This window comes from Protomyctophum parallelum (assembly GCF_964188405.1).
Source record: "Protomyctophum parallelum genome assembly, chromosome: 5".
NCBI lineage: Eukaryota > Metazoa > Chordata > Actinopteri > Myctophiformes > Myctophidae > Protomyctophum > Protomyctophum parallelum.
The window spans coordinates 11,913,259-11,927,430 of NC_139702.1; the positions used below are offsets into that span (position 1 = coordinate 11,913,259).

A 14,172-nucleotide genomic window follows, 5' to 3' on the forward strand; every position below is an offset into this window, starting at 1 on the left:
CTTACTGAGAATCTGTTCACAGAGGTAACGGTTCCAGCAGAAAATCCCACAGTTACGCAGTGGTGCAAAAACTATTCACATTTCTTACTCAAGTATAAGTACTGCAATGTAGAAATATACTGTGTTACAACTTACAAGCAGAGCCATCTAATAGAAGAGTTGTGACATTGAGGGGGCAGAAAACGGTCACATGGTTCATGTACTCGCGCGAGCCCATAGACTCCAATGCATTCCGTCAACTCCCGGTTGTCCCTAATTGAAGCCTTCAAATGGGGACAAACCAATAGATGTCTATGTAGAAAAGCCGCCATTGGACGACTGGCCCCATGAAGTGAACAGAGTTTGCGTAACTCTGTCTCACTCTATGACTCTGGTTAAAAGTAAAGTTGATTAAAAGTACAAAAATGCACTGAAAGTACCAAACGGAAAAGTACTCCTTATTATTAGAAGGTCTATTATACTTCACAGGTTTTCAAATGTATAAAATCGAATAAAAAAGAAAATACTTTGAAAATAGCACAGTAGGCCTATTGAGAAAAGGTATACGTGGCTACTTTACCTTACAGCACTGCAGTTATGTCTACTATGATTACATTTCCTGCCCGTGAAAAGGAAATAGATTAGCAGCAGAGGAGGAGCGAGAAATAGCCGATCCATAAGGTCACAACGCTTCACAGGTGGCGTGGAGAGAGAGAGAGAGAGAGAGAGAGAGAGAGGGGAGAGAGAGAGAGAGAGAGAGAGAGAGAGAGAGAGCCCTCAGTGCAAAGCTAATCTCTCTTTAGTTTATTATGGAGTTTGCGCTTAGATTAACGGGCGGGGAAAGAAAACTGCCGGCAGCAGCTTATTTGAGTGGACCGAGAGATGTATCTGTCTCTGCAAGGTTAGAATGAGAAAGATCTGTGTGTTTGTGCGCACGTCTGTGTGACTGTGTGTGTGTGCGCGTCTGTGTGACTGTGAGCGTGCAGAAATGTCTATTTCACACTGTAGTCCTACAACACATGAAGAGGACAGCTTCTAAAGTGCTCTGAATAGGGCTATAGGGGCAGGTAATTGTGCCATTATATGTCCGTCAGTCTGCTGAGACTCACCGCTCTCACATGCTGCGCTGTTTGCCATGCCCCACTCCTTTCAGAGACCAGGTGACGCGGCCGGCCCTCTCACATGCTGCACTGTTTGCCATGCCCCACTCCTTTCAGAGACCAGGTGACGCGGCCTGTGACCAGGTGATGCGGCCGGCCCCAGTGTGTGTGTGTGTAGGCATCTCAACAGGGTCCGTTGCTGCATGGAGGTCTTCACCTTTGATCTCATCTCCTCCTGGGGTCGCAGATGTAGCGATGGATTTGTGTATAATAGGTCTCGATGGCGATATCAACCGTTTTGACATACTGTATAGCGGGCTTCCTTACTTGGCTGCAGAGAAGGCCATGGCTTGCCTGGATATTGTGTGTGTGTGCGTGTGCGTGTGTGTGTGCGTGTGTGTGCGCGAGCGCGTGTGCGTGCGTGCGTGCTCTATAGAGTAATTAGGCTCCATATTAAAGGAAACCAATCCGATGCTTCCTCTGCACAGCAGGGTCTTGATTGTTAATTTGGTGTGACAACAACGGACCATTAAAGGTAACTATAGGTCCATTTGTATCACAGGGCATGTTCTCCTGTGTGTGTGTGTGTGTGTGTGTGTGTGTGTGTGTGTGTGTGTGTGTGTGTGTGTGTGTGTGTGTGTGTGTGTGTGTGTGTGTGTGTGTGTGAGGCTGTAATGATAGCATGTCTGGATGCACACTCTGGATGCGAGAAAATTATTATGAAACTGAGCTGAAATCACAATGGGGGAAAGCCTATAGTGTAACGCGGCAGTAGTGTGTGTGTGTGTGTGCGTGTGTGCGTGTGCGTGTGCGTGTGCGAGCGCCACACGCATACCGTGTTCTGTCTAGTGGAAACATTCTAATAGAAAAAGACAGAGGGCAATTGGGGTCATTGACCTCGCTATCCATTATTAACAGAGTGACAGCCACCCTGGGCTGTCGATCAACGTCGTGTCTGTGAAGGTAAGAGAGAGATGAGTGCATTCTAGCCACAAACACACTCCACATATATATAGTTCCTTATTCTATTCTCACATAGTTCCTTCTGTTCCTGCCACAAACACATCACATGTACTTCCTGCTATTGTATCGAGTGTTCATATCATCTTGCAGGACAAGAAGACGATGTTGTGACCACAAACAAACGTGTCGTCGTCGCTGCCTGCCTGCCTGCCAGCCAGGCAGAAACATATTGCATATATATTCATATTTCAACTTTTTATGTGTTTGTGTGAATTTTACCATTCTTTTATTAACCCTAATCTCTCACCCTTGCACGCACGCACACGCATACACGCACACGCACGAACGCACACAAGGTGACAAGATTTCTTCTCTCTCTCTCTCGACAGGATGAGGTCAACCAGATCATGGAGACAAATCTCTGGCTAAGACACGTACGTTTAATGCATGCATGCACACAACCTATTGACCATTTCCTAGAGCCACACGCACACACACGCGCACACACACGCACACACACACACACACGCCAACCACTATGTCACACGCTAGGAGTGGGAGGAAGGGATGTCTGTACCGGGTGTGATCAAATGCACACAACCTATTGTCCATTTCCTAGATGGGACACACGGCTTGTAGATCAGCTATTTTCTCGATCTTTCTGGGTGTTGGATTCCAAGAATTCCAAATTAGTTTCTGAGAACGCTATTTGAAACAGAGCCATAGTGTGTGTGTACCACAAGAATACTGGATAACTCACCCCGGTGCTTGCCTGTTTTTCCTCTTGGAATTTTCCCCAGTGAGGGGGATAACTATATGCTATTGGCTGTTTGTATTTTTTTTGCAAAAATATAAAAACGATCCTCCTATGGAAAGGCTATATTATTTTACTTGTATTGAATTTACCGGTAGTATAATTTAGTACATGTAAGGTTTTTGCCCACTCAAATGGTACCTCGTCAGATAATTCCCACATAGCCTACTGTATATACAACAACTTCCGTGAACCGACTTCACTGTAGTAGCCTTTTCATAAATTATATTTGCACTTACAGTAGGCTGTCTGCTGTCGTGAAAGTTAGAGAAAGGTTAGAGAAAGTCCAGCTGTCTGCCGTCCAGCCTCTCCCACCCCTCACTGGGGAAAATTCTGTTGTCCTGTTACCGACCACAGACCCAGAACCTGTGAAATACATTACATGGCACGGCTCACGGTTCATTGTTGTTACCGACCGCAGACCCAGAACCTGTGAAATACATTACATGGCACGGCTCACGGTTCATTGGCGCGTGACATCGGTGTGCCTCAGTGAACAACATGATAATGAGAAGAGAAAAAACACCGAATGCACAGTAAAACGTTCAGCATTACTTTACAAATGGTCTGGAACCAGAGGTCCATTTGGTTATTTGTATACTCTCTCAGCGTTACACACCCGTAAGGGTCCATTTGGTTCCATTCGTGCACTCTAGAATAAGATGAACACTGCAGGACTGTACAGTGTAAAGTGAACTAGACTGTTTTCAGACCGTCATGTGAATATGGTAGACTCCAATCACTCAATACATTGAGTCTAAGTCTAATCAATATTATATGGCATTATGACCATGGGACACTCACTCACTGACCACTAGTCCCATAATCGATTGCCACAGACCCTGAACTCCTGACCTCGTAGTCAGCTGTCCTCTCGAAATGGCACCCTAATTCAATGTGCGCTGTCTCCTAAAATTGGCACCCTTTTTTGGTAAACGTTTTAAACTTTCAGCACCCAGTGGACAAACCCCAGTACTTGAGTCGACGTGTACTGTAGATAGTGGTCAAGTAGGCCTTTTTGATCAGCAAGAGCACGCGGTCGTAACGGGTTCCTATAACGCCAACTGAAATGGGTTCAGATCTGAGCCAAGTCTCCTGAGGAGGCGCGTCTGAAGCCTGTCCTGGACGGATGTAAAAACAAATCCACTCAACTACGTGAAAGGGGAAAGGGAAAGTTGTATTTGGGTTGAAGTTATGTAGTACTTGCTTTAAAATCAATACTGTAGTGTGTACTGTACACCAGCAAGTGTACTGTACTTCATTACCGTCCACTACTGCTGATGAATTGTTTCGTTAATTATTAGATTTTGTCTTCAAATAAACAACTGTAGCTAACCTGACGTGATCACTAGCACACAGCCTGGTTTAGTTTAGTTTAGTTTAGTTTATTAAGGATCCCCATCAGTCCATCGTAGTGGAGACTATTCTTCCTGGGGTCCAGTCCAGGCAAAGCATCACAATACAAAATGTACATTAACAGTAAAATACGAAAACAAAACTATCGGTGCCTTAAGTTTCCTTTTGAAAGAAAAAGTATTTATTGTCAGTCAAATGTGGGGGGGAGCACACGCCAGCATGCAATGGCTCTGTACTGTTTTCTTTACTGTATTTGCATTGGTTTTGGGCAGAGTTGCACTGTACTGTACTGTAACTGTCCGTCACATAGCACCTAGCTGGAACCGTAGAGGAATTGCACAACGTACGCCTTCAGAAGTTAAAGCGGCAGTTTAGACGTTATATGATATATTTATACAGCAGCGTGATTCATGACCAGTGTAAACTGTAAACTCAGATTACGGTGGCAGTTCAGAGGCAGATGAGGCTGTAAACCCCATTAACACTCCGTCGACAGGCTTGTGTCGCTGGCTTCATATTCTTGTCTTCTATGGTTCACTGAGCCACTGTTTAACAAAGGGATCAGCAACGGGAAGCTGTGTCAACAGAGTGGCCTCAGATAAAGTGTTAATCAAAGTCACTCTGTTGACTATAATATAGGTGGATTAATTCTGTGGTCTTGCACACCTTGCATGAACAGAATTACAGTTTTTCTATATCACATTTCTCTAAAGTGTGTACTTCCAAAACCGGCCAATCCCATGCAAGTAATACCTCATTTTGTAGCTCTGATATGCTTGCATATTATCTATTTGTTATGTGAAACTCTTCCGAGGCCCAGACCCGGTATAGTTGTCATGGGATGCACACGCAGATCCGACACACAAACGGTCGGACATGCGGTCGGACATGCACTGCTCCCGTGCTTGCGGTTTGAGTTTGAGGTATAGGTTGTCGGTCTAATGACAGTCGGATAGTATGTCGGAACTATAAAAGCTTGTACCCGTTGTCATGCTGGGTCAACAAAGCTGCAATGGCAATCCAGCAAGCGTGGGTATAATGGCTAGCTCCGTATACACAGTTAAAGTAAACACTATATGGATACACATACTATGTATACACAGTTAAACACTATGGCAACAAGCAGTTAATTGGCACGGTGATGCAATGCCTCCTTTTGTCGGCTCTAAATATACAAGCTGAGGTATGATTTCCAAATTGGTCTGGCCTCCTTTTCTTCTTTCATTATTTCATTTCTCCTTCTGTTCGTATCCCTGAGGCAACGTTAGGGTGCCAACAATTACCTCCTCCTTTACCTTTTAACTCTCTCTCTCTCTCTCTCTCTCTCTCTCTCTCTCTCTCTCTGAGTCTCTGTCTCTGTATGAGTCATTATTTAAGAGCAATAATTTTTGTCTTTGAAAGGACATGTTTGCCCCCCCCTCTATCAGTCATCTTAATATCTGTCCCTGCACTCGTCGAGCCTTTCTGTCTCTCCGCCTCTCTTGATCTCTCATTTCTTCCCAGTATTATTATTTTTATTATTATATTAGCCGGGCAATAATGGCTATCTTTTGTGCTGTAAGCCCATAAGCTCTCTCATTCAGCAGACAATTTCCAACATGCATTTCAGCCATTCACAAAATGCTATAGGCTATACACTTAATCAAACACTCATTAAGCTCTGGAGCTCTCCCCCCCCATTCCTCCACTCTATCTTCTGGGAATGCTATACAGGACAGCATCAATAACCCACCCTCTGGAAATATAGCCACCATCATACTAGTGGCCAACACCTCGCCCACACACTACTGTATAGTATACAGTATAGTGTGTGGGTTCTGAAGGGCGAGTATACAGTGTATACAATGATCCTGAGATGCCTGGAGAAACCGCTCCTAAATACCATCCTGCCAGCTGTCTGCTGGACTCTGATCCACTGTTAATGGACTCGTGGACTATAATATTATGATGAAATATTGTTCGTCGACTTTCACTGGCGGAAACTAAATGGAAACGTTTTAAACTTTCAGCACCCAGTGGACAAACCCCAGTACTTGAGTCGACGTGTACTGTAGATAGTGGTCAAATAGGCCTTTTCGACGATCAGCAAGAGCACGCGGTCGTAACGGGTTCCTATAACGCCAACTGAAATGGGTTCAGATCTGAGCCAAGTCTCCTGAGGAGGCGCGTCTGAAGCCTGTCCTGGACGGATGTAAAAACAAATCCACTCAACGAAACAAAATGAAAACTAAGCTACAGTATGATGACTAAAACTATAAGACTAAAATATACAATTTCGTCAACAAATAAAAACGTCATTTTATACACTTGGTTGCAAGCTGAAAATAACATCGGCGACGGCATCAAGGCCCGCCAAAATACATGTTAGTCGACTAAACATTCAGTGGATTTTCTGTGGCCTGAGGTTTTCTCTGTGTGTTCTGAGGCCTTTTGAGCTGCAATGAAAACAGGCAAACGGGTCTAAACAGTGACATCTGCTGGCAAATTGGTATGTCATATATATGGGATTTGTGGACTCTGACATCACAATCCACAGGAACAATCTGAGCACTTGTTTGAGCCAGAAAACCCCCAGACCACAAAAAAAATCTACTGAATGTTAAAAGTTCTGGTCTTTTTTGGGTGCAATTGAGCTCAGAAAACAAAAAGAAGAAAAATTACAAAAAACTTTAAAAGTGTCCTGGTACTCACACGTGCACTGTTTGTCACCATCGAGCTATACCGTTCATACAGAACCCAGGGCCGGGTCGGGCCGGGCCTTAATTTTCAGGCCCGTTGAGAACTCTAGGTTCTGTATATGAACGACAGCTTGAGGTGTGAGTACCAGGACCAGAACCAGGACGAACACTAGTTTGGAGCTACTACCACATTTTGAATAACGACAACTAGCTTTACCATTCTACTGGGAGGGGTGGGAACATGGAGAACAGGACATCAAGGCCAGCACAGGATTATAGGCTGATTCATGGTTACATGTGTTTTGGTCTGGATTTCTCCTTTAAGCCATTCTGACCTGAGATCCAGATTCTAAAAATGTCTGTTTGAAAATGTCAGTCGTTCTTCGATTTTTCAAAAATAGCAGACCTACAAGCTCGTAGCACGCCACTCTGTGGCGCGCTATGAGCTTGTATATCTGCTATTTTTCAATAGCTTAAGCATAACATAATGCCAACACCAAAAGGGGTTCATATGGGTTATAATGGGTTTAATATCTAGTACGTCTTGCATGTGTTGAACGGGCTGTGAAAACAGAACCTATGTAGATGTACTGTATGTGAATCACTCAACCGCGTGCCAACGCAACATGATATATTGTACATATATATGACATATACTCTTTCCGCGCACAGCCCTTTAATAACCCTTAGATGCAAATGGAGGCAGTGAGGCTTGATTGGTGTTTTATGTAAACAATAAAGCACGCACACATGCCTTTATCAGGTCATTGCATCTTCCAGCCAATCATACCGTATAAACTCCCATGGCAGATAAATGGAGGAAAGGCAGCATGCCATGAACTGGTTAATTAAAGAGCTCCTACGGTAATTACCGTGGATTAATTCGCCTCGCTAATGAAGGAATTCATCCCGACTGGCATGTAAATATATAGCCAAAGCCATGGATTTTTTACTGCCTTTGAAATTGCACCCTGCAGGTGTGTTGAGAGAAAAGCAAGCAAATCCCCCCCCTCTCTCTCTTTCTCTGTATACTCGCCACAAAGGGGATAATAGGAGTGGTTCCCAAACTTCTTCATGTCAAGGACCCCCAAATTGACACTCATTAGCCCACGGACCCCCATTAGAAAACACATGCCAAGGAAGCCCCATAAGAGAAGAATGTTACGGCTCTCTGGCAGTGATTTTCACCGATTTTCATTTCAAGGACCCCCCAGGTTTGACCTGAATTATAGGCTACGGACCTCCATTTAATGGCATTTCTATCTCTGGGACCCCAATGCATATTGTAAAATCAAACTTAGTTTAACTCTGAGAGTGTTTGGTTCCATTTGTACACTCTCTGAGTTACAGACCCATAAGGGACCATTTGGTTCCTAATTATCATTTAGCTGATCACTTATCACTTATGATTTTGTTTGTTTGCATCGTGTTTCAGATCTGGAATGACTACAAGCTGAAGTGGATGCCGGTGGAGTTTGACGGTATCGAGTTCATCAGGGTTCCTTCGAACAAGATATGGAGACCCGACATAGTGCTCTACAACAAGTAAGGCTATCATCGTTATCAAATCATTGTGACATTAAAGGTTTAAATTCATGACATTCACTTTCATTTATTAAAATTGTCCCTTTTTCTTCTAGGTTTTATGACCTCAATTATACTCACACAACCTGAACTTTGAACATACAGTGGATTTTCTGTGGTTCTGGGGGTTTTCTGTGTGTGTGCCTTTTGAGCTGCAATGAAAACAGGCAAAATCCCTCAACAGTGACATCTGCTGGCAAATTGTTATGTCATATATGGGATTTGTGGACTGTTACAGTGCGTTTAAACAGCGGGCGAGCATCGGCCGACACATCGCCTAATCGCCCGCTATCGTCCCAAAAAGAAGATTTTTTTAATCTTTTCGGGCGACATTCCTCGGCCGTTCGCCTAGCTGCTATCGCCGGTAGTCGCCGGGTCCCATAGACAAATAATGCACTTCCGGAAAATTCTTCTGGCTGTCGCCCGCTGTTAAAATGTACTGTCACATCACAGTACACAGACACATCAGAGCACTTTAAAAAACATTTTTTTGGGTACAATTGAGCTCAGAAAACAAAATATATATATATATAATATACGTTTTATTATAATGTCACCAGACCTTTAATGACTATATGGTCCAGCCCTCTTATTTTACAGCCCGCTATTGTAGGCTACTAAATGCATCAGTGTTGACATATTGTTGCTGTCGGGAAGAAACCACCTAACTCCAAAATGTTCATTTTTCAGGATATGAAAAATATATTCTTTAAGGAAATGAAGATATATAAATATATTTTTAAACGATGCAATACTGCCTCATCAAAGTTGTGTTGTGACTTATTATATTGTCAATCACTTGCATGAGAACGAAAGAGGTGGTGGAGTTAGCTGTTTAAGCAGACAGTTTGAGGGTCCAATGGTTTTGTCCAATGCGATTTCTTTCTAATTTCCATTGGTTTAATATTTTCAAAACAACACACCGACTTAAAGGGTGTTCAAAATTGAGGCTCTATTGGTGCAGAGAGAGTCATTTGCATGAAGAGCTTTTTTCTTTTTTTTATCAATTCTTCCTTTTCCTTCATCTAATTCTGAACTCATTTCCTCTTAGAATGGCGACTCATAATGTAAGTCAAAGGCTTTGTGTCAATTCTACTATTCACAGTGAGATGGTAATTCACTTTCGTCGTGGGCCCATAATACTCCTTTTCTGTGCTCGTCAAATCCCCGGCTCTTTATTGTCTCCCCTCTCTCTCTTTATCGTCTCCCCTCTCTCTCTTTATTGTCTCCCCTCTCTCTCTTTATCGTCTCCCCTCTCTCTCTTTATCGTCTCCCCTCTCTCTCTTTATCGTCTCCCCTCTCTCTCTTTATTGTCTCCCCTCTCTCTCTTTATCGTCTCCCCTCTCTCTCTTTATCGTCTCCCCTCTCTCTCTTTATCGTCTCCCCTCTACCGTAATCCTCCTCATTCCGCCTTTCTTCTTCTTCCTCTTTGTTGAGATGTCCTCCTCACCCTAACTACTGCTTCCTGCTTAACCCTCTCCTCTGTCTGTCCATACATACTGACATGCTGTCTCACAAAAAAACACTATTCAACACACACTAAAACATACTCACACGCACGCATGTACACACACGCACTGCTACACTATATAGTGCCGTAGGAGACTTTCTTGTGGAGGATAAGACCAAAGCTCTCCTGAAGTTCGACGGCACCATCACCTGGGTTCCCCCGGCCATCTTTAAGTCCTCCTGCCCCATGGACATCACCTACTTCCCCTTTGACTACCAGAACTGCTCCATGAAGTTTGGCTCCTGGACCTACGACAAGGCCAAGATAGACCTCGTCCTCATAGGGTCAAAGGTTCGGTGCTCGATCGATCCCGTGCCCATTGTGTATTACCTGTGCATCATGACGTTATATGGAATACATGAGCAGACAAATGAAGTGACACACAAACCCCTTTCTTAATAATAATAAAACTTTATTTGTATAGCACCTTTCATAACATGAAATGCAGCTCAAAGTGCTTTACAGAGCAATGGAGAAAAAGAAAAAAAAGCAAGGCAACGACATTAAAAAACAAGCAGTACAGTGAGGACATGAATAACAAAAAATAAAAGATCAATTAAAAGCAGTGTTGTAGAAGTGGGTCTTGAGCTGTGCTTTAAAAATGTCTACATGTCTTCTTAGATAATTCATTTTATTCCTCGCCTGCTGTCAACCAAGGTTCATGTTTTTAGGTTGTTATTAGAGAAAGTAAAAGATGAGCGTTAAACTTTTCTCATTTGCTGCATTCTTTTGTTTTAACGATTTTTACCTATTTTTGACAGGGGGGTTGGGGGCTAAATATCTTATTTAGCTAACCACTTTTTCGAATGCCCCCGACCCCCACTGTCAAAAATAGGCCAAATTGTTAAAATGAAAGACAGCAGTAAATGAAACAAAATTTACGCTCATCTTTTACTTTCTCTAACAACAACCTAAAACATGAACCTTTGTTCACTTCACTTAAAACCCATTCTGGGCGGGAACCCCTTTTGGTGTTCGCATTATGCTATGCTTTAGCTATTGAAAAATAGCAGATCTACAAGCTCATAGCGCGCTACGAGCCTGTAGGTCTGCTATTTGTCAGGACTTTTTGTCCGGATTTAAGACATTTTTTTAATCTGATCTCGGGTCAAAATGCGTTAAAGAACCACCATTCTTCTGTGCGTTAGAATCTGATCTCAGGTCAGAATGGGTTAAATGAAGTTGCGCTCCCCTATCTCTCTATATAGGTGAACCTCAAGGACTTCTGGGAGAGCGGCGAGTGGGAGATCATCGACGCGCCGGGCTACAAGCACGACATCAAGTACAACTGCTGCGAGGAGATCTACCCGGACATCACCTACTCCTTCTACATCCGCCGCCTGCCCCTCTTCTACACCATCAACCTGATCATCCCCTGCCTCCTCATCTCCTTCCTCACCGTGCTGGTCTTCTATCTCCCGTCCGATTGCGGAGAGAAGGTCACGCTCTGTATCTCCGTCCTGCTTTCCCTCACCGTGTTCCTGCTGGTCATCACCGAGACCATCCCCTCCACGTCACTCGTCATACCGTTGATCGGCGAGTACCTCCTCTTCACCATGATCTTCGTCACCCTGAGCATCGTCATCACCGTGTTCGTGCTCAACGTGCACTACCGCACGCCGACGACGCACACCATGCCGGCATGGGTGCGCTCCGTCTTCCTGAGGGTGCTGCCGAGGGTCATGCTGATGAGGAGGCCGGACCAGGAGGGAAAGGCCGTCGGAGGATCGACGGACAGCAGCGGAGGGGAGGCGGGCGGAGCCGGAGGGGGCGGAGGAAGCGGGGGAGGGAAGGGCGCCAAGGGAGGGAAGCGGCGGAAGAACAGCCTGACGCAGGTGAGCGCACGGCCGGGTCGACGGGATTGTTGAGCGCTGGGGTACTGTGGGCTGGCTGGCTGGATCACTGCATGGGTACTGTGGGCTGGCTGGCTGGATCACTGCATGGGTACTGTGGGCTGGCTGGCTGGATCACTGGGTACTGTGGTCTGGCTGGCTGGATCACTGCATGGGTACTGTGGGCTGGCTGGCTGGATCACTGGGTACTGTGGTCTGGCTGGCTGGATCACTGCATGGGTACTGTGGGCTGGCTGGCTGGATCACTGGGTACTGTGGTCTGGCTGGCTGGATCACTGCATGGGTACTGTGGGCTGGCTGGCTGGATCACTGCATGGGTACTGTGGGCTGGCTGGCTGGATCACTGCATGGGTACTGTGGGCTGGATGGATGGATCACTGGGTACTGTGGGCTGGCTGGCTGGATCACTGGGTACTGTGGGCTGGCTGGCTGGATGGATGGATGGATGGATGGATTCAATGTTCGTGCAATGACATTGCAGTTGAATTGAAGTGCACTCTGGTACGAAACAACTTTACTAATGTGATTGCTGGCCGGCGGGGGGGAGAGGGCAATCGTATTAGGGGATCTGGCGGACCCTTGTTTGTATATAGTTGATATATATGTACTGAGCAATGTATGTGGTTTCACAACCAAACAGCCAGATATAGCACTGAAACTAGACGTTGGAATCAATTTACCATTTACAAGAATCCACGACTGACACCCCTGCCCTGCTTGCTCCTCTGGTTGTGCTTTGCCTCAGCAGGTAGGAGGCGGCGCCTCGCTGAACTGTCTGGAGTTTGGAGACAACAAGCTCTCCTCTTCCATGGAGGGCTGCGCCGGGAAGAAATGTCCCTGCCCGTGCCAGCAGCACGCGCCGGAGACGGCGGACCCGGGGAAGCTGTCTCGCCATCAACTGAGTCCTCAGAGCATGAACGCCGTGGTCGCCTACTCCGTGATGTCTCCCGAGATCAAGCAGGCCATCGAGAGTGTCAAATATATCGCCGAGAACATGAAGAGCCGCAACAAAGCCAAAGAGGTGAGTGATTTGCCGTTTTCAATGTTGACACTGGATTAAAAGGCTGCACAATATATTGTTATCAGTATCGTTATCGAGGTATAAACAGATTATTACTGGTTGAGACACACAACAACTCTCAATTGTCATACAAATTGTAAAATCAGCCTAATGCCTGTATATCATTTTTCAAATACACTTTAATTCATGAGGTGTTAAGTAGTCTATGTTAAGCTTTACTGTTGAAGTAAAATCAAGACAGTGGAAACAGAATGACCCACATTGTGGACGACTTCACATTTTCTAAATCCCGGAACACATGCAGACCACCCGTGCAGTGTGTGGCAAACACCATGCATAATTCATCTATTCGTTCTAACGAAGGACAGGGGAGAACATTGTTGCGATGCTGGGCATGGCTAGCATCACTGTGATGCTGGGCATGGCTGGTGCATAGCCCGCGCCCCCTCTGTACAGTAGGAGTCAAAACTGTGATGCTGGGCATGGCTAGCATCACTGTGATGCTGGGCATGGCTGGTGCATAGCCCGCACCCCCTCTGTAGGAGTCAACACTGTGATGCTGGGCATGGCTGGTGCATAGCCCGCACCCCCTCTGTAGGAGTCAACACTGCCATAAATCCCAATAAGACCCACGCAGCTTTAGATTTAGGGAAGGAATTGATGCCGCCCTCCCTGTCAGTTATACTATAAACTTACAGCAGGAGGAGTCTTTCTCTCGGTACGGGATAGAACAGCCTTTTATTGGTATCTCGTTGCTGTCGGGAGAAAACCCTCATAACTCCATTTTTTTGCTTTTCGATTTTCTTTCCTTAAATCAGTGCTATATATTGAGCACCCTTTACGTCTGTGTGTCTTAACTCCACTGGACCCTCAAACTTTCTAAAACAGCTTACTCCACCACCTTTTTCCTTCTCATGCAAGTCATTGACAATATCTAATGTCACGACACCAACTTTGATGAGGCAGTATTGCATCGTTTAAAAAATATAAGGTTTTATTATTTTCCTTTAAAAATGTACATTTCCTGAAAAATGAACATTTGGAGTTATGAGGTTTACTCCGGACAGCAGAGATATGCAAAACCCTTGACTCAATCAGCGTTGTCACCTGGTGTCGACTCGGTGTCTGCTCTTGATACTTTGGCTTGAATTCCATTATCATAGTAATTTGTTTTCGTTTTGAAATGATGTAGTCAATTTCGAATGCGTAAATAAACACAGATAAAAGATAATGGGCACTCAAGGGTAAAAAGAGGAATAAGGCTTTATTTAATTAAAAGGCAATATGTTTCGACCGTAAGTGGTCTTCATGCAG

At 44.9% G+C, this 14,172-nt stretch overlaps 1 protein-coding gene across 1 annotated transcript in view; it reads left to right on the forward strand.

Annotated features, from left to right (window-relative positions):
* The window catches only part of LOC310858194 (neuronal acetylcholine receptor subunit alpha-3-like), a gene marked incomplete at both ends in the record, with an annotated part of 17,757 nt that overhangs the window by 2,503 nt on the left and 1,082 nt on the right, over nucleotides 1-14,172 (forward strand). Inside the window, 5 exons of the mRNA XM_083764299.1 lie at nucleotides 2,432-2,476; nucleotides 8,326-8,435; nucleotides 10,068-10,275; nucleotides 11,193-11,819; nucleotides 12,583-12,858. Of these exons, the coding sequence (XP_083620425.1) occupies nucleotides 2,432-2,476; nucleotides 8,326-8,435; nucleotides 10,068-10,275; nucleotides 11,193-11,819; nucleotides 12,583-12,858 (1,266 nt within the window). The remainder of the gene's footprint in view (nucleotides 1-2,431; nucleotides 2,477-8,325; nucleotides 8,436-10,067; nucleotides 10,276-11,192; nucleotides 11,820-12,582; nucleotides 12,859-14,172) is intronic.